Below are 21,631 nucleotides of genomic sequence, written 5' to 3'. Positions count from 1 at the left end.
GGACAACTTCTTCCCATCGTCTTGGTACAGAGAGAAATAAATTTACTAAATGCTTATCTGGAAGGGAAGAGAACCAACCTATATGGGTCAGGCTACAGATTTACCAGAATAATCTGAGAAATGCATACCTTGTACATGAATCTTGTACACGAATCTTCATAAAACCTCTAGATAGTGACAGTAGTACCCCATTTTGCACCTGAGTAGAAGTTAAGAAACTCAACCATCTTCAGGGTTAGAATATGTGGAGCTGAGATTAGAACGCTATTTTAACTCTATACTCCATGCCTCCTAATTACGTGGTTAATAAGCCTTGGAAAATGTGACTTTTGTTATAATATGGCTTACTAAGAACCAAAAGTTTACAGTCACTGAAAGAACAACGTAACTGACATATAAGCAATTCTGTTACATGACTTCAGGCACAGCCTGTTCTGTGATTTCTAGCTGTCCTAGGTGACAAATTGCCCAGAATGATTCCTTAGTCTCACCCTCAGAGATTACAGTCTTATTCTATATCCGTGTAATAAACAGAAATAAGTTCTAAGATCCATTCTGAAGTTGTGATCTAGGATATCCCACTTTGAAAACTATACTGTATTTTATATTTATACTAATATACATGAACAAATTTGTCTTATTTTCCTAGTGAAAACAGATGATACTATAGAGTGAAACACACACACACACACACACACACACACACACACATACACACACACACAACACATACTTCCCACATGGGATTGTACAGAGAGAACAATTTGCTTAATTCCTTTTTCAATTTCTATTCTGTGGTGAAAACTAACCCTGTATTCGGGAGCACGTTTCCAGGTGGGTATGATTCGTAGCCTTCCTTTGCTGAAAAGATTCAGAAATCTTTTCAGATTTCAAGCTGAAATCTCAATCAACTTCTTGTCCTCCAGCTCTTATTGTGGGTCTGTTATTTCACAGAGAAGGCTGCGGTGAAAGGGAAGCTGACCTCCACTGCCGAGTGTGTGACGAACATAACGAATGGAGGTAATCACACACGCAGCTCAGAAAGGCTATCAATACAGGGTGCTATTTATGCTGGTTTCCTGGGGACCATCCCCAACTGAAAAGGCCAGTCCGGTACTTTTTTTTAATTTATCAACCTGCTCTTCCTTCATGTCGACTGATTCACTCAGTCCTTGCAGTGGCCCTGGGGAAACATCTAATGTAGAGGAAAACCTCGGGGAGGAGAGAAAATAGGAAAAAAGAAGCTTTCACCTCCAAAGAGTGAGCTACACCTATTTAGAATGACACATATTCACAAACGAGGCAAGATTTGAAATACAGTGTACCACAGGGACTTGCCTTAGTCACAAAGTCACAAGAACCTTGAGTTTCTCCGTGGTTTATGGTATTTACCCTTTTCACAATTTCAGAATGGATGCCGGAGCTTATTTCTGTTTATTGGACTGGTGCAGAGTAAGGAAAAGGAGTCATTCTGGGCAATTTGTCAGCTAGGACAGCAACAAAAACCATACATATGGCTCTCCTGAGGCATAAATATATTTATTAGCCTCTTCCATCATTGCCTCTTGATATCCTTTGCAGGTGTATGTTTATCTCCATACTGTGAGTTCTTTTAATATGCTGGCATAACCTCGAATATTGGGTGTGGGGAGGAGGAACAGCCTTGTTTAATTTCCGTTGTATAGTTCTTTGTACAAGTCGCAAGCAGGTGGGCACTTAGAAAAATCATCTGATGAGAAGGAAAGAGATTAGTCAGAAAATCTTTGTTGGTATGGGTTTTGATCAATGGGAAGATTATATTTATTTCCAAAGCAGAAAGGACATAGAGACTTTTTTTTTTATTAAATTTCTTTAAAAAACCATAAAAAATACAACGCAGACTCCTGACTTTGTCTTCATTACACGTCTAAGGAGTTGGCAAAATCTAGCAATCATTTAACACATTGCTGGTATTTTAACAGGGAAGCAAAGTCTGTAAATCATTACATCACAATGGCTGAAAAGGTTCCCAACGTCAGCTCTCCTACAGGGAATCCTATTACAAACATCCCCTGTTGAATGGCCTGGAGAGAAGGACAACACGCTCTTCCAGAACTCTTGAGCTCCGCGGTGCAAGAGGAATGCGTACCACTTCAGCCATGGTTTTAAAATGGAGTCTCTACCCCTTATCCACGCTTACGTCAATATCTTCCATGTGACTGAACTCAAAAACCAAGTCTGCTTGTTGTCACAGCATCTGTTCTGTGGCACAGTTCTGATTCTAGAACCTGCCTCACCTAACACATATTTTTCCTACCCTCACTCATCGAGGTATACGTAGTGCCGGCCGCAACTTCCATGATTCCCCTAATTAAACAGTCACCAAGTGTTTGCTCAACCACAACTGCACCATAAGGCACAAAGAGACCTGTTTTCATTCAGCTTAAATAGCTCAAGGGCTGGCACACTTGAGGATGTCACTGGCATTACAGTAGCTGGACACAGGCCACGTATGCCCAGGAGCACCAAGTAATACTGCTGGCTGGCTGAAGCCAGAGAAAAATAATAATCCTTTAAACAGACACTTAATGAAACAATTCCCTACTGTATTTATCTTCACGTACCTCAGATCTTCATCCTAATCCTCGGCTCCCCCACCCCCCACCCTGCGGTATTGGTTTTATTGCAAAATGAGAAAAAGACTCAGGTAGAGACAGAATGGCTAATGAAAGGGACTGCCTGTTGTTAGCTGCAACCTTTGGTTCTTAATTTTTCCATTCTCTCCGAAGGACTGAGTTGAATTCTCTAATGCAAAATAGACAAAAAGCAAAGCCCTCAATTTTCTACATTTCAACATAATTGTTTTTTCTGGTCTTAAGGAAACAAAAATGTAATTTAACCTGTAAAATGTATAGTTAGAAAGCTTACATTTAAAATTTCCTTGAAAAGAAGAGGACACTATGGTTATGTTTTTTTGGGTATGGAAATGACTGGAAAGGAAATTTCCTCTCTCAGGTTTCCAGCAGTGGGTTAGGAGGGCAACTGAGAGAGGGGCAGATAGATACTCAGAGGTGCAGCAAAGGGGAGGAACCCCGGTCCCTCCTTCAAGGAGCCACAGCAGGGCCTGTAGAAGGACTGATGGACTCTTCCTCTCACTCTCCTCTTGCCTGGGCTTTCCCAGTGTTATTGATGTCTTGGGACAGATAATTCTTTGTTATGGGTGCTGGGAGGGGAGGGCTGTTCTGTGCATTGTAGGATATTTAGGGGTATCCAGATGCCAGTAGCACTCCCTTCCTGCAGTTGTGACAGCCAAAATGATTTCCAGACGTGCCAACGGTCTCCCGGGGGGGGCAAACGCATCCAGCTGAGAATAGTGCGCTAGCCCCAGATGTACCACTCCCTCTGTATGACTCTCAACCAGTGGTTTTCAACCACAGAGGCACAGAAGAATCACCCGCAGTTCTTTAAAAAAAACAGCAACAGCCTATTCCGGAGTCCCCGTCAGACCAGTGGCATCCACATCTCTGTTGGTGGCACCTAGGCGAAGGGTGACCACAGTGCTCTCTCAGAGCTTGTAATTACAGTGTACACACATATACTTCGGTATGGAGAGAAGTAAATATTAATTTACAAGCATGATCTTTCAGTCAATGCTCGGTTATTCACAAAGAGAACGTCCTGGGGAAACCAGGCTCTTAGCATTAAATGGGAAGCCAGGTATTGACCAAAAATCAGCTAAAAGTTTGGGGAATGTGGTGGGGGGGGGGATGGTGGGGAGAACCAGCCCAGGACTGCTGGAGAAACAGCAGGAGGAAAGAATCCTGCTATGTGTAAACCTTCAAGGGAAGAAAATTGGTCTTATTTGGACTCAAACTGAAGCAGTTCCAAGGTGGTATGTGCCAATATTTTTACATTATTCGGGCACCCAAGGAGCAGCAAACTGGGAGTACATGGCACATTGTTGCATTGCTTGTTCTTAAAGTCTCCACTGGCAATTTCCCCTTCGGGAGCCCTTGGAAAAAGGACATGATGTTTCAAATGTCACAGTGATGCTATCTGGTCCATATGCGGGGCCGCCCAGCTGACCACCCTGTGGTCTATGTGTGGTCTTGCACGGCTACCAGCGAAGCTTCCACAGCAGATGAGAAGCCCCCTTTGTGGAGTGGAATTTGAGGGATGACGGAAGCAGACACACTTAATCTCAGAATGGCTTTTTCTTCTGCCTGAAATTCTCACTTTTATAGGGTTATTCTTTCGGCTGATGGAGAAGAGTCTCAAGAGACTCTGGTTAACACTTGCGAGCATAAAAATATGTCACTGTGGGAAGGAGGACCCATGGTCATCAAAAGGATGAGCTTATCAGTGACACAACAGTGAGTTTCAACCGTTAATATGGAAAAAAGGAACGCGATACGGGGACCCCATTACAAGTTCATCTGGTAGCCAGTGGTGTGGGGAGGAGCCCCCGGCCTGTGAGGAGCTGCAGGAGGTTCACCTGTCTTTGCTGGGAGGGAGGACACTCACAGTGGAGAGAAAGCAGGCGAAGAAAGAGGAAGGCAAGGGCTGGGGGGCCAGGGCTGGAACTGGCCTACTCCAAATTCTGCTTAAGTACGACTTGGCGCCACTTCAGGAAAAAATAAACATGAGGTGTAAGAACACTGTACAGGAATCATGCTTTGATTTCCCTTTCCTGTATGGAAGCAAAGCAGCCTAAAAATATTGTCCCTTCCAGCCTCCATTCCCTATGGCCCTGTTACCCCATCCCCAGCACACGTTCTACCCTCTGGCTCATCACCATCTTCCGTTTCCTTTTAGGAGTGCTTTTAATTAGATGTTAAATTGACAATAGCACCTAGCAATTTTTACAGCTCTATTCTGGAATGCTTTCTCCCCCGGCATATGGCACAGCTATCAAGTATTATTCTCCTGCCTTGATGTTTTTTGAAGTTAATGTTTATTGTTCATTTTAAGCCTTCACCATCAACTCGGACACGCACACACACAAATTTGTGATGAGAAACTAGACTAGTTTGCACACAAACCAATTAAATCTGGCAGCTATGATTCCAAAGGACGAGTATTTTCCAGTTGTGGTAGGGGGCCAATCATATAGAAAGGAAACCAGCTGTTTCATGTTAGTTCCTGATGTGACTTTTCATAGACACTCATGTTGCAAAATTTATTTTCTGTTAAGACAGTGTGGGATCACCGTGTCATCTTTGCTGCCCTCTCAAATCCCCGATTCTTTCTGGGAAAAGAGAATGATCCACATAATGGTCATTTAGCCCTATGTAACTGTGTCCTGGCCAAATGCCCACTTTGATATTATAATTTAGCTACTTAATGGTTTTCTTCAATAACTGCACTGAAAAAAGTATTCTTCACAGCCAGACTGGGAAGGACAAGCATTTGGTTCATCTCGTTCTGATGCGTGCCCGCTGGGTACTGAGCACGTGCAAGCAGTACTTTTTCCCAGCCCCCCAAAATCACCATTCCCATGAATCCCAGCAGGCTTTGGGGAATCTGATCAGGCAGGATTCATCTCCTGAAGCTGGGCAGCAAAGCGAATATTCAGAATTTCTTACCTGAGAGTTTCTTTTTATTTCTAAACTACACACAATGCCTGCTGAATGCTTCGGTGAGAGCACCGGATGGCCCGGAGTAAGGACAGAAGGACCAAAAGTGTGATGTCGCTGCGTACCAGGTGAGTTAACATCTGTCCCTGAACCAGCATTCATTTTGGAACTCTCTGGAAGACTTGTCCCACATTTTCCAAATCTGGATGTGCCTTACAATGTGATCCTGAGGTTTACATGCGAACAGCACTGCATTCGCAAGTCTCTCTAATGCCTGGGGTCCATGATTTCACCACCAATAGGAAAGCTGCATTTTTTAAAACATGTAAGCTGCCTTCTTCAATTCTGTGATCCGCTATTTTTTTTTAACGAGTGCCAAAATCCCTAAAATTCATCCCTTTTTCCCCCTCAGAAAACAAAAGGGAGTTATTCAAGTAAATCACCATGTTGGCTGGGCTGCAGGCTAACTTGGAACAGAGGTAAAGTTTTTCCATTTGGTAGAAATGTATGTTAATGGCCTATTAAAAAGAATTACTTTTGTTTTATTTTTAAGTTAATATATATGTAATTATTTTGGGATCATTTTATTAAAGGTTAGATAACAAAACAAGTGCTGCTGTTTACTAATTTTGTAGCAACAGCATGTTAAAAAATGGTTAATCTATATTTGTTCGTCTTCAGTTTGGAGGAAATGTGCCATTTGTTAAGAGGTGACTTTTAAGCAGCAGTACTGCTTAGTAGAGCTCATTCAGGAGTGATCTTTACCCATCAGTTTAAAACAAAATGTGAATTACAAGCAGAGAAAAGATACACAACTTCTCTGGGTGCTGACTTTCCTGGCCCCACACTTTCAGATCTCGAGGAGTGAAACAGTCAAAGAGTCTGTTATAAATCTCGAGATGTCTCGTGACCCATGTGGTATTCATTTTACTAAGGAAATAAAAAAAAGTACTCAGAGCAGCTGGAGGAGAGAGGTAATTTGAGGTCACTGCTACACTTTGTCAATTAGTGTGAGTCACTCAGATGGAAGGTATCATACAGAGGCCTCAGAAGAAGAGTTTACTCTAAAATGCCACACAAAAGAGTAAGACAGAGTGGTCTTCTCTGAATAGTTAACTAATGCCTCCAGAGACTAGCAAACTACGACCCCCACAAGCCAAATCTGGCCCACTGCCTTTCGTGCCATAACAGTAGAGCTGAGTAGTTGCACAGAGACTTTGCAGACTGTAAAGCTTCAGATATTTACTAGCTGGCCCTTTATAGATAAAGTTTGCTGACTCTGGCTCTAGAAAACAGGCCTGGAAGTTGAGTGCACTTATGTATATTAGGGTAATTTAAGGATAGATTTAAAAAAGTCATAGAACTGTAAAATTTAAAAACCAACCATCATAATAACACCTTTCATTTGTATAGCATCTTTATGTTCTCTAAGTACTTTCAAACATAATCTTGGAGTTTACTTTGAACAATTACTTGGTTTATTGTCTGATCAAACAGAGAAGAGTTCCACTAAGGTCGAGATGACGTGACTGGGTGGAGGGTAAGTGATTCCTCACTGAATGATAACCGAAGGAGATGGTTTTCTTTCAAGTTTCTGGTATCTTATGCACATGGGGATCTTATACATAGCAGATGGTTTAAAATTCAAGAATTTTAGATTGTGTTAAGTGTAATCCTTGGTTTTACACAACTATAATCTGCTAAAAAGCACATCTATGTCAAAGAAAGGACTTGGAAAGGAAAACCATGCAGAAGATGTGACCAAATTCTAGAATCATGGGAGGCCAATGAGATACAGAGAACACATGTGAGCCTGGGCACTGCAGACACGTTTTTCTGTTTTTAGCACCCTGATTTTCCTCTGGGGAACTCTCCAGTGATTTTCAACTCTCAGTTCATGGGGTTCAGGTGGGGCTCACCCCACCACTAACTCTGTGGTAGGCACAGGACCCAGCCTAGCTAGTGGGAAGACCCTGTCCCTCTTGCCACAGTGACTAGTTTAGGGACAGGAGATTGACCCAACCCACCCAGTGCAAATTAGCCCCTGGATTTCTGTTGGAACACTAGAGACAAAGCTCTCTCTCAGATCACAGGAACTAAGGATTATGTAAGGTTGGAGCTGCTTGGGGGTCATCTTTGCTACCACATGGAGAGATCATACCTAAGAATCAAGCCAAGGATAAGCAGAACCAGGAGACTGTAGGAGAGAGAGAGGAAAGGAGGGTGAGAAGGGGAAAGGGAGAAAGGTGGAGAGAAACTGAATTCTCATAGCATAATTTAGGCTTAGAACCAAATTCACCTAAAAGAATCTTGTGGATTTCTCATGTACATCAGCCAAACAATTCTCCTTTGTCATTAACTAGTGTGACTTGGGTTTCCATCACTTGAAACTGAAAAAGTCTTGACTGATACACTAAGAAGGTTTCCCACTTATAATAACTTAACCTTTACCAGGAGATATTTCATTGCAGCTGTGGACATGAGCAAACATACATGGCTCAAAGAGATGCCTTCTTTCAGCGTCAGTTGCAGAGCAGGGCAGGGCAGGACCAAAGCCACACCAGAGTACCATTTCTTAATTCCAGCCTTCAAGACACCCCAGAATGGGATTCTATCACTCAGCTTGCCTAAGATGTTTCCGAGTTTTGTTAAGGGAGTCTTTCTTATTTTATAATGATAAAGCCGGAAAATATTTGTTCTCAGTATCACTCATGATATTGGCTTCCCAGGGATTTGTCAAAAATATCGTTTGTTGAGGTTGTGTTCTACATCATTCATATACTTTGGGGCCAACTTCAGACTCCAATGAATTATGTGTATCAGGTTTCTTCTTTTCAAACACTTTCCCTTCATTTTTATTCCCAAGATATATGCCTCTGCCTATAGGACTTAAAAAAAATTCACTGAGGAGTTGTTCTGTGATGTTTATGCATTAAATAAACAATGTTTTCCATCAGATGCTTTTACCTGTAGGAACAGCTCAAGTGCCACAAGTTTATAGTTTCTAAGTCGAATTACTTACCAGTTGTGTAATTCAGCAAAGGCAGCTTTGATCTTCTTCACTGAACTATCCACTTCTTCCTTGATCATGACACGATATCTAGTTAGAGACACAGTGCAGCGTTGCAAATCCTTCACCGATTTCTCAATGTTTGGGCCTACAAGTAATGTCATGAAAAAAATGTTAAATTATCTTTTTACTTGTGAGCTAAATAGCAACAGTGACAAAAGCAGCTAACTCACCCCACCCCCTAATAAGAGATTTATCTTTTGTTTCTCAATGAAAAAAAAAAAAAGTTCTGTCAAGAAGATGTTTATATGTTTATAACCCAGAGTTTTAAAAATCCACAGTGGGGATATGTATGGCCCCTGAGACTGCTGTGATTTTACCAGTGGGTTCTGTGGGTGGGCCATTCTGGGCATACGTGTCTCCTCTGTGCTTTGGAAAGAGGCTCTGATCATCATGTTCTATCACGAACTGCAGTTTCTTAGAATCTGATATGTCTAAAGACCATTTGTGCTGCTGGCTCTCACCACTCTGTGTGGTTAGAAGCCAGCAGGGCTTTTGGATGAGGAAAATGACATGGAGATTGGGAGAGGTACAAATGAGCTAGAGAGAGGACGGAGCATTGGTGCCAGGTACGCTGGCTCTGGCCCATCAGTCCTGAGCCAGCCCTGTAATTAGAGCAACAGCACTGAAAGCTGCTCTGGAGGCGCCAATCTTGCCTGACTTCCTGAAACCGTCACCAAGGTGTACAGATAGTACAGTGCGAATAGGCGGATTGTACTTATCCCAACAAGGCCATGTTTCTTAGAAGAAAGAAATCTCCCTCCAGAAAAGTAAGGAAGTATATCAAACCAAAGCCAAGGAAATCAGACACAACTAAGGCTGAAGGAGAAGAATATTATTTAATCTGCTGGGAATCAGAAAGGAAGTGATTTATCCCCTTTCATTTTTAATACCAGTTATGTATAAAGTATAGCAAAGCTCAAAAAATAATAAAAATATAGCGTGTCAGATATAAAACCCTCTTTCGGTGTTACATTGTCTGAAGGTTCTAACACAGAACTGAATTTACATGAAGAAGATCATCTAAAGAAGACATCATCAGCTTCTGGATTCATCTTCATTCAATGCAAGTTAAGAACATGTGTGTCTGGGAAACATTCAGCATTCAAGTTACTAAAAGAGCTCCTGCATTAACATTTGCTTCCTAAGACATTAGGGTAGAAAGTATTTGTGGTGCAAATTTATCCATGCCTACAAAGAGAAGAATGACCACAGAGAGGCAGAGAAAGGGGATGTAATTCCTCTTAAACACTCGAGACCTTTGATTTATATGGGAGGAATCACATCTACTTTTCAATCTATGTTGGTCACAGAAAGAAAGGCAATTTCATGTGCATCTCTCTTCACTAAGCAGCTTTTGGAAAGTTCTATCATTCTGGCACTTCTCTGTGTGTGTAAAATAGGTTGAATCATTTGTGCAAAAGAAATCACTTTACCTCTTTTCTTTGCCAACTCATCTGGCTTTATTTCAAGATGAGCTGCAGGGGTATTGGACTTAACAGGAGATGTTTTTGCCTTAGGCTTGCTTGGGTTACAAGGCTGCTCAGCTGACCACTGTAGGCCATCTGACCCCTCTGGTGTTCCATGTATAGGTTTGGGGTTCCCATCTAAGGACAGTTTCTGTTGCAGTGGTCTGTTGCCTTCTGTAAGAAAACACCAAATAATGACTGTGAAGTGATAAGCTAAAAACACTGATGAGAAAGTGATGGGGGGCGGGTGCCAAGATTTTCATTTTGTTTACATGTTGGCAACAATGTCCTTCATTGCAAGCAGTGAGGAAACTGTTTTAATAAAATCTCTAGAAGATTTGAGGATGTACTAGAAAATAGAGCCTTGCACTTGGGAGTTGGTAGACCTGGGGTGGGTGTTTTGGCTCTGGTAATTACTTGCACGGTGACCCTGGGCCAAGCCACTTAACATCTCTGAGCCTTGGTTTCTTCACTCATAACAAAGGTTATTTATTAGGAGATGAGAAGATTTTTTTCCCCATTCAGTAAAGGTATAGGCATCTTTAAGTATGATTTCATATGGAGGCTATAAAAATGCAGCCCTCCTATCTCCAAGCGCTACATTAATGTCTTGTAGTATTTTATTTTGAATTAATGAAGGCAGAAGAGTGATTGGAGATAGGGCAAGAATGAAGTGACAACAGGTACTATAATCATTTCACTTAATTTATGGAGGGATTAAATTGGGAAACATCATAATATCTCAACTATATTTAAAATCTAGGGAGTCAAATTCTCTCTGGAGCTTTAATAGATGTAGCAATAAATTAGCAGCACATTGCTTTCAGCATCTTTTAAAGGTAGGTTTCTATTAGTTATTGCTGGAGTGAATTAAATGGCACCTTAGTGGCCTGAGAAGGAAATGTATCACCCTTAACATCTTACTCACAACCAGAGAAAGCTATGGGTGTAAAAAAAGGGAAGCCAGCATGTTTTGAAGGCTAGGTTCTTAGAGAAAGCTGAGTGTAGTAGAAAGAGTGCAGGTTTAGACCCAGGAGACCAATGTTCTGAGCTTCCCTATGTCCTGCATGAGCCTGTAGGAATGACTTCACTTTTCTGGCTGACTGTGGCTCACTTTCAAACAGCGCACAACGTCATCTCTATGAATCCCAGCCCCTTTCACCCTGCCTCACTTCTCTCTGCTCTCATGTTGCCTCTTAAAAACTTACTGCCTTGTATTTTAACACAAGGCTTACGTGTCTGCCCTTCATCCTTGCCTTGAGGAGGCTAGGACTCCCTTGAAGTCAAATACTGAAATCCGATTCATTTCTGAAGCCTAGTACTGTGTCTGGCTCAATAGCTATCTGTAAAATTGTGACTGAATTAAAGTACTCTTAAAATGATTTCATAGGAAAACAAAAACAAAGAACAAAGAACATTTTTTCTAACACTTGTCACAAACATTATAGACTGTACTCAGAAAGTGCAAAAGAATATGATCTGGGTCTTAGTCAATTTGATTTTAGACATTAGCCCATTTAAGACAAGTGTAAATTTGACTTTACTTGAATCCATCATTCATAATCTATATATCAAGAAAGCACAGCATACATTTTATGGTCTGAATGATGAATACTCTTTAAAGGTAAATTACATTACACAATGAAATGTTCAGCAAAGGCAGTGAACAAGTTAAATACTGAAAACACCATTTCCTCCAGCAATGATTTAAATGGTAAACAGATTTAAATGGTACTTAATGGTAGTAAACAGATTTAAACAGATTTAAATGGTAGTATACAATTTTATCTTTATGTATACTAAAGGAGAACTTCAGAATAGGGCAGGGCAGTGGTTGTCAAGATTTAGTGTGTGTGAGTTCTCCCTCAGTGCTTGTTACAAATGCAAATTCCTGGACAACACATCCAGGGATTCTGATTCAGCAGTGGGCCCATGACTCTACTTGCCAGGCGATTCTGTTGGGGTGAAGGTGGATGGCACTACCCACCTGGAGAAACTCTACTGGAAAAGATGGAAAACTAATTTTTTGATGAGTCTGTAAATGTTTTGTTAAAATTGTGATTAAGGACAGGCTGGCTCCAACTCACTCCCTCTCTAAATCATAGAGAAGATTCAGCCTTGGTGAAATAGTATAAATTGAGAATCTAAAATATAGCTTATTGTGCAAAGTGTAGTAAATTAGTCTTATTCTTGAAAATAAGGGGATTTGTATTATAGCCTAATGGAAATAATGACCTTAGAATGAAGGGAAAAAATTATTCTGTTGGATGCTTTAGAATTTTAAATCGAAGGCAAGCATGCAAATGAGCATGAGTTCAGTGACCTAGAGCTGAAAATATTTTGTTTGTGTCTCAGAGAACTGGTATGTGGGCTACTGCTTCGTTTCATCATTCATCCAACAAATACCCATTGAGAAATCTGAGTAGCAGGGTTTTTTTTAGGGTCCTGAAAAGCTGTCTCATTATTGGTGGAAATCGCTGAACACTGGGAAGATCTGAAATTCTCAAAGATGACTTGGATGTATTTGCACGTTGGCTGTACAGATCTGTCTCCAAATATAGTAAAGCTCTGGGGCTCTTTCACATAAAAGCTGGTGGTGAGTTACTCAGCTATAACAGAATTAGGTTCATCTTAACCACGAATCCTGACATTTCTAGCAACAGAACAATGGGGGTTCTTTCCTGAATACAGTGATTTCCCTCTAACATTATGGCCAGAAGTACCATCGGTTCTTTATCTTTCTGGAATCTACTTGTAAACTTCACCAGCCTGTAGCTTACCAAGAGTTGATTCCTATCCCTGTCCAACAAGGTAGTCACTAGTTATATGTGGTTACTGAACACTTGAAATGTGGCTTGCCTAAATTGAGATGTGCTGAATTAAAAATATTTCTTGGATAATTTAAAAAATATTGACCATGTCAAAATAATAACATTTTGTGTATATTAAATTACATAAAATATATTACCCAATCTAATTTACCAGTTTCTTTTTACTTTTTTAATGTGGCTGCTAGAAATTTAAAAATTACATCTGTAGCTCACATTATATTTCTACTGAGGAGCATTAATCTAAATCAGAAGGAGCGTGAGATTATTGGTCTAAAATCTGCAATCACTATTAATTCTAGGCTAAGAGAGTATTGATTTTAGTGAAACCTTAAAATATCCTCTGCAATTTCTACATGAGATAAGTGGTGACAGAGTGATATATGTCTTGTTCATCACTACATACTTGGTGCATAGTAGGTACCATGATGAGTACTGAAAAAATGAATGAATGAATCAGCATAACTTTGGTACTTTCCATGCTTGGGACCCTTCTAGTTAGATGGAGCCTAGTTTGATATGTGTCCCTGGCTGTGACTTTATCCAATATTTATCAAATACTTGAACCCAAGTAGTTACATCTTAGAAGGAAACGTTATCTCTGGAAACACCCAATCTGCCCAGATTTCAATAAATATTATATACAATTTAATTTTTATATATTTTAGTTTAATCTTAAGAATGGCTCTTAGAAGCTTTAATGTTTTTGAATTTAACTATCACCTGAGCCTTCCCTTTGTTAAAAATATTTATCAAATCCTAACACACATGGTGTATATCTTCCTGAGTATCATTCTGGTTTCTGATTCAATCTAACTCAACAGACATATATGGAGGGCCCACTACGTGCTAGCACTGGCTTATTCATAGGTGATAAATGAGACACAGTCTCTCTGCCTTTAACAACTAATATGTAAAATATGAAAATGTAGCATAAGACCATAGCATAGTAAACCTGAGTTCACCTTTCCCCACTGAATTATGTTGGTACCTTCGCTGAAAATCAATTGACTATATATGTGTAGTCTATTTTTGGACCACATTCTATTCCATGGATGTAGTTGTCTATCCTTACCCCTAACACCACATTTCCTGTTTACTGTAGCTATATAACGAGTCTTAATATCAGGTCATATATGCCCTCCAACTTTGCTCTTCTTTTTCAAGATTGTTTTGGCTATCTTAGGACCTTTGCTTTTCAATGTAGATTTAAGAATCAGCTTATTTCAGGGCACGGGGGTGGCTCAATTAAGCTTCTGGCTCTTGATTTCAGGTCATGAACTCATAGTTTGTGGGCTCAAGTCCTGCATTGGTCTCCATGCTGACAGCGTGGAACCTGCTTGGGATTCTCTCTCTCTTTCTCTCTCTGCCCCTCCCCTGCTTGAGCTCTCTCTCTCTCTCTCTCAAAATAAATAAACTTAAAAAAAAAAGAATCACCTTACTTCTACAAAAACAATCAGTATCTTTCTACAAGAAATCAGATGGGATTTTGATTGGGCTTGAGTTGAATCTACAAATCAATTTGTAGATAATCAGTATCTTAACAATATTGCATCTTTTGATCTTTTAACATGATACATCATACCATTTATTTAGCTTTTCTTTAACTGGTCTCAGCATTGTTTTTCAGTTTTTAGTGTCTTGAGCAACTTTAAATTTATTCATAGGTATTTTATGTATCTTAGGTTATTGTATAGTATTTTTAAAAATTTCATTTCCCAATTGTTGGCTGCTAGAATGCAAAAATACAACTGAGTTTTTATATATTGAACTTTATACCTAGATACTTTGTTAATTTCCTTATTAGTTTTTTTTTTGTAGATTTCTTAAAATTTTCTTTATAGGCAATAATGACATCCTTAAATGCAGTTTAACTTCTTTCTTTCCAAAGGTTAGGAATCCTAGGTTAGTGCAATGTAGAATTGCAGTCCTTGCATTGCTCTGATCTTAGGGAAACTGCATTCAACATTTTATTATTAAATATGATATTAACTGTAGGGCAGATTTTTCATATGCTTATTGGGAAATTCTCTTATATTCCTAGTTTTCTGGGAGTTTTTATTATTTTGCCAAGTGATTTTGTTTCACTAATTGAGATGACCATATTGCTTTTCTCTTTTGTTTTGTTAACACAGAAAATTACATTAATTGGTTTTTAAATGTTAAGCCAACGTTGCATTCCTGGGAAAAAGCACACTTGGTCATAGTGTACTATCTTTTTTATATATTGCTTACCTTAATTCGCTAATACTTTGTTGAAGATTTTGCTTCTTTATTCATGAGCAATATTGTTCTGCTTCTAATCTTTTTCTTCGTTATAGGTCACATTTGATTGTTTCTTGTGTGGATTTATTTTACACAACAAAACATAAACTGTGGTGGTTGTTTTTTTGCTAATAGTACCAAAGAAAACAAATCTTCCTCTTGGGAGAAATACAGGACTTGGATTCAAAGATTTTTCATAATCTATGTATAGACATGTATGTGTTCAGACTTGGAAGTTTCTGAAAACTCTTTTTTCTTGTTAGACTTTACTTTTCAGTGAAAGTTTTATGTACTTATAAGTAGGCTGAAAGAAGTACACATAGAATTCAGATCTAAGTTTAAGAAATGTATAACCATAAGAGTAGGTCTAAAGAAATTATTTTAAGCCACTGAGTTAAGATCTTCCTAATACACAGTAAAACACATTGTCTGATGATGATTAACATTGTAAAGTATTGTGAAGTAGTTCTACTTAGAAAAAATTGATAAAAAGACACAGTATAATTTAGTTGTTATAAAATTATGCCTAAAATTTCTAATGTCTGTGTTGCTTAAAGCATATTACATTCACTTAAAAGTAGTTAAGTGAATATGTTAGTGTTTTATGATGATAATAATAATAATAATAATAATAATAATATATTAGTTCTTTGATCATAATCTTAGTGCTTTTAAATATTCACAAAGAACAATGCAAATGGAAATTAAACATTTTAAAATGTTCCATTGCCCAATTGTCAGTTTTACAAATGAAAACAATGAGATTAGTCCAATCTTTGTGGACAGCAATATATTAAGAATTACAAAAATATTCATACTCTTTGACCCCAATAATTCCACTTCTAAGAATATATGCCAATTAAATAATCATAGTTGTTTATAAAGATTTATATAGAAGAAGTATTCACTATAGCATTATTTATAATAGTAATAAACAAATGGAAACAATCCATAGGGACAATAGTTTGGGAATTAAAAAGAAATATGTCAAATTCATAAGAACACAATGTAGCCATTAAAATAATGTCTTTAAAGAATAAATAATGATATGAGGTAATGTCTGTAATGTCATGCTAAGGAAAAAGAATACAAAAGTTCACATACTACATAATGTGATCTTTGGTTTAAAAAATCCTATATATCTGTGCAGTTAAGAAATTCTGAAATGAAATTTAACAGTGGTTGTTTCTGTTTTTTTTTCTTAAACCTTACTGCATTTTTAAAATTTCTTCATTACTATAAATTTCTTTTAAAATCAGAAATACACATCCCCAAAGGCAAGGGAATTAAAAGCAAAAATGAACTACTGGGACCTTATGAAGATAGAAAGCTTCTGCACAGCAAAGGAAACAACCAACAAAACTAAAAGGCAACCAACGGAATGGGAAAAGATATTTGTAAATGACATATCAGACAAAGGGCTAGTATCCAAAATCTATAAAGAGCTCACCAAACTCCACACCCGGAAAACAAATAACCCAGTGAAGAAATGGGCAGAACACATGAATAGACACTTCTCTAAAGAAGACATCCAGATGGCCAACAGGCACATGAAAAGATGCTCAATGTCGCTCCTCATCAGGGAAATACAAATCAAAGCCACACTCAGATATCACCTCACGCCAGTCAGAGTGGCTAAAATGAACAAATCAGGAGACTATAGACGCTGGAGAGGATGTGGAGAAACGGGAACCCTCTTGCACTGTTGGTGGGAATGCAAATTGGTGCAGCCACTCTGGAAAACAGTGTGGAGGTTCCTCAGAAAATTAAAAATAGACCTACCCTATGACCCAGCAATAGCACTGCTAGCAATTTACCCAAGGGATACAGGAGTACTGATGCATAGGGGCACTTGTACCCCAATGTTTATAGCAGCACTCTCAACAATAGCCAAATGATGGAAAGAGCCTAAATGTCCATCAACTGATGAATGGATAAAGAAGTTGTGGTTTATATATACAATGGAGTACTACAGGGCAATGAGAAAGAATGAAATATGGCCCTCTGTAGCAACATGGATGGAACTGGAGAGTGTTATGCTAAGTGAAATAAGCTATACAGAGAAAGACAGATACCATATGTTTTCACTCTTATGTGGATCCTGAGAAACCTAACAGAAACCCATGGGGGAGGGGAAGGAAAAAAAAAAAAAGAGGTTAGAGTGGAAGAGAGCCAAAGCATAAGAGACTGTTAAAAACTGAGAACAAACTGAGGGTTGATGCGGGGTGGGAGGGAGGGGAGGGTGGGTGATGGGTATTGAGGAGGGCATCTTTTGGGATGAGCACTGGGTGTTGTATGGAAACCAATTTGACAATAAACTTCATATATTGAAAAAAAAATAAAATCAGAAATACAAAATCCCTAATTATCTTTAGAAAGCAGCACAGCCACTTTACTAAATTTAACCTGTACTTTACATATTCTATCACTAACAATTCAGTGAAGACCATGAGAAAGGCTTGTTTGTCTGAGTGCCTATTGTGTCCGGTGTCTGTTTCAGGCACCAGAACAAGAATGGTGATCAAAGACAGATGTGGCCCCCATCTTTCCAGAACTTGCAGTGTATTAGGAAGACATATAAATCACACCAGCACACAGACAAATGCGGAATTACAACGATGGTAAGTGTTATGAAAGAAAAGTACATAGCATTCTGCAATCTGTAATTGGCATATTTGATGTAGGGACAGCAAGGAGTAACTCCCCAAGAGATAGATCCTGTGAGCTCATCAGGTAAGAAGGCAGGAAAGTGCACTCCAGGCAGAGACAGCATTTAAGGCAGGAGAAAGCCCTGTGTGCCAGTTATCAAGTTATTTTCTCTTCGCTCAAATCCACCCTTCTTTGCCTTACTTTGTGATACAGGAACTGGCCCCTGCAAACGATTCTCTTTTGCCAGCTCACAGAATGTTAGCTTTATCAGTGGAGGGCAATAAAGTGACCACGCAGGGCTAAGAGGACAGGAATACACTTCTCTTCTAGTTCCGGTTCTTTGTTGTTATGCTTACTCATCACAGGAGGTGGGAGCCATGCAGAAGAGCTCCAGCTGCAGTCATGCCATGGTCCCTGCATCCCCCGTACTGGCAGTGGCTTCAAGCAGTTCCAGTCTATCTACACCCTCTGGCAATGGTAAAGTTCTTCTACAGAACAGCTCAGTCCATGCCCTGTGACAGTTTTTGTTTGTCTGTTTGTTTGGTTTTTAGTGTAGTTGTTTTGCTGCCACAAGGTTGCATGTTCCACATGCTTTCAATGAGGTCACAATCTCAATCTTGGATTGGAGGGCTCTCATTATTGTCCAGCCTTTCTAGAGACAGTAACTACTTTTCTGCCATGTCTAGAACCCTTAGAATCCTCATTTATTCCTTTTAGTAGTTAATCACCTCTTCGTGTTTCTAGTGTTTTAGTAATTCCCTGTATTACATTCCTCCCATTCAAATAAACTGTGTGGTTTCGGTCTCTGGACTTGAACCTGACTGCACACACACAGTCTATATGAGGGACTGAGAGGGGACCAGGAGGGTTGGAGTAGAGACAGCAAGAAGGAGCAGGCCATTCAGTGAGGTTGGAGCATCACTTAGGGGCCACACCACGCTGGGCCTGTAGGCCATGGTAAGACTTTTGGTTCTTATCTTAAGAGTTCAGATTTGTGTTTTGAAAAGATTTCAGGATATAGAATGACTTAGAGGGGAACAATCTAAAAGCTAGGACATTAATCGGTGGACTTGTACAGCAACATAGGCAAGAGAGGATGATGGCTTTGGTGGGGAGGCACAGGTAGAGACTGTGAGAAACAGATGGGTTCTAGGAACATTTGGAAAAGAAAATCGACAGGACTTGTTGATGGATTGGATGAGGAGACGATGTCAGAACTGATGTCTAGATTCCTGGCTTGCACATTGGATAGACAGTTCACTAAGATCAGGAACACTAAAAGAAAGCTAAGACTGGAAGGGAGATCATGAGTTTGCTTTAAGCATATTGTCGAAGTGCTTTGAACTGTTGAAGTGAAAGTGTCAAGTAAGAGTCTGGAACACAGAGAGGAGCCTGGCCTGGGAAGAGGAATTTGTGAGCCAGCTTACATAATTAAAACCTGGGCATGGTTGAAATGATCTAAGAAGACAGTACTGGGTCTTATAGGAGAAAGGACTTGGAACAAACCAAGTCTTGACAAGCTGTACCAATTAACAGCCTACGTAGAGAAGAATGACCCTCAAAGGAAAAAATGGAGCAATGAAGATGGAGGGGAAATCAGGAGGGTGTCATGTCAGAGGAACTGAAAAGAAAAAATAGAGTCCTTAAGGATCGTGTGATCAACAGCACTGAATGTTACAGACAGAAAAAGATAAAGTACAGATTGGAAAATGCGTGCTAAATTTAATCCACTGAGGCCATTGATAATCATCGTGGGAGCAATTTCTTTGGAGTGATGGGGCTGTAAGCCATACTGAATAAGATGATAAGTGAGAGACAGAGGTGAAGAGATGACAGTGAGTAAAGATAATTCTTTTAGATGTTACAGAATAACGGTCTAGTGATAAAGCCCCAAGAAAACTCTCTTCACATTACCGTGATGACGCACCTGGATTTGCATGGTCCGTCATTCTTCTGTCACTGCATGACAGGATAATTAGCAGAGAGTCAGAGGAACCAACAACTTTGAAACAGAGACCCAAACAGACAGGCTTATTTCAAAGACATAATGTCTGTTGGTTCTGCCTCTTTGTAAGTTCTGTATCAAAGACAGATAGACTTTATTATTTCAAGTCCTATTAAACTTGATCAGATCGGTGGGCAGAAAGCTGGTAACTTTCAGATTGGAAGCAGACCTTTTAGTTTTATTTACATTACCTTTCAAGGTCTCTCTATTTGTTACTAATACCTTTACAGGTTTATTTATATTAAAAGATAATAGATAAGAAAGTCAATGAATTAAGCTGCCCAATGACACAAGGTGGACAATTTGCCTTAATTTGTTTCACTGACTTATTTCACTGCAAAACAGAGTCAATTCTCATTATATTTTGATAGAACCATTTAAATCTTTGTTCAAAAATTTAAAAACAATTTTTTTTGGAAGGCCTTTTGTTCTTTGCAAGGAGTGCATTCCATTTAATTAAGTCTCTTTGTTACTGAAATCGCCATAACAAGGTATGGGTGGGAAGTTATGAAGATATCAGCTCTTCAGAGAGAGTAGTTTTGTGTTTTTGCTGCAGGGCTGCAGCAAAAGTAGTTTTCAAATGAGAAGGAGAAGGGAGAGGGCTGTGGATTTCACTCTACCCGGGTGACAGAAAAATACCCGAGGGGTTGTGTGTTTCCTATGCCCTCCTGTCACTACACCCCATGTCTGTGTCTGTCTCTTTCTGCTTTGTCACACCCAGAGAAAGGAAGCAGAGGTCTTGGTCATGGAAAATGCAGTTGAAGGCCTCCCCTAACGTTCCCCAAACAGTTCTGACATGGTGCTGCTGAGGGTGTGAAACTGAGGGTGTGACTGCACAGTGCACAACCATGAACAGGAGCTAACACTGAGTATTTAGATGCTAAAATAATCATTAATGAGGAGTGAGAATAGCAATTACTGTGCTTCAAATGTAAACTTTCAAAATGCAAGTTCATAGGACACTATTTAGTATTGGCTACATAGATTAAGAAAGTATTGTATCTTTAATTTAAAAAAAAGAGTAAAAAGCCCATGGTTATGGCTCTGCAAGGGTTTCAGCTAATGTCCTTAATTAAGGTTTAAATAAAACATTGGCTGCTCGGACCACTGTAGCCTGGTGTGAGAGAACCTGCTCTGAGGCCTCTGGGTCTCAGCTCCCATGTCTCCTCTTCAATCACCCACGGGACATGACGGCCTTATTTCAGGTTGCTACACACGTGATCTTGACCCCTGCCCTGATCTCTCTCCTACTCACTGCCTTCGCAACATTTACTATCATCTAGAATTCTTAGATGTAATTCTTAACTTAGCTGTATTCTGATTTATTATGCATCTCTTCACCTCACCTTCCAAAACGTATGCAAACTTCATGAGGGCAGAAGTTTTGCTGTCTTGTTTGCTTCGTCTAGAATTCCTGGCTCATGTCAGGATGCTTAAAAATGTTTACTAGACACATAAATGATCTGAGGGTTGACTCTGTGCCGGATGCTGTGCTAATCACTTTAGACACCTCACTTACTGCATACCACAGTCTTGTAAAGTGGAGTCATATTTTCTATTTTGCAGGTGAGGACACGGAGACACAGAGTGGCTAACTTGTCCCAGGTCACACACCTAGTAAGCGATGAGGCCAAGACTTGAATCCAAACACCTCTAACGCTAAAGCCTGGTTCTTAGCTACAATATTATATTGCTTCCATTGGAGGGCTGGCACTGCCGAAATCCTGGAATATACACATTTGGCTGTACTATTAAAGTTCCAGGCAAGCTGCTTTCATCTTGTTGATCTT

General features: G+C 39.6%; 1 protein-coding gene across 14 annotated transcripts in view; it reads right to left on the bottom strand.

Moving 5' to 3' along the window:
- The window catches only part of SPATS2L (spermatogenesis associated serine rich 2 like), a 167,482-nt gene that overhangs the window by 27,516 nt on the left and 118,335 nt on the right, over nt 1-21,631 (bottom strand). For 9 of the 14 annotated variants that reach the window (XM_045480662.1, XM_045480671.1, XM_045480661.1 and 6 more), the window contains 2 exons: nt 10,062-10,268; nt 8,578-8,713 (listed from right to left, as the gene is read on the bottom strand). In XM_045480662.1, the coding sequence (XP_045336618.1) occupies nt 8,578-8,713; nt 10,062-10,268 (343 nt within the window). The remainder of the gene's footprint in view (nt 1-8,577; nt 8,714-10,061; nt 10,269-21,631) is intronic. The other 5 variants (XM_045480667.1, XM_045480668.1, XM_045480669.1 and 2 more) reach the window with 1 other exon arrangement.

This window comes from Leopardus geoffroyi, chromosome C1 (genome assembly GCF_018350155.1).
Source record: "Leopardus geoffroyi isolate Oge1 chromosome C1, O.geoffroyi_Oge1_pat1.0, whole genome shotgun sequence".
Taxonomy (NCBI): Eukaryota; Metazoa; Chordata; class Mammalia; order Carnivora; family Felidae; genus Leopardus; species Leopardus geoffroyi.
The sequence above is the reverse complement of the archived record's forward strand: the minus strand, read 5'-3'. Positions and strand labels throughout refer to the sequence as shown.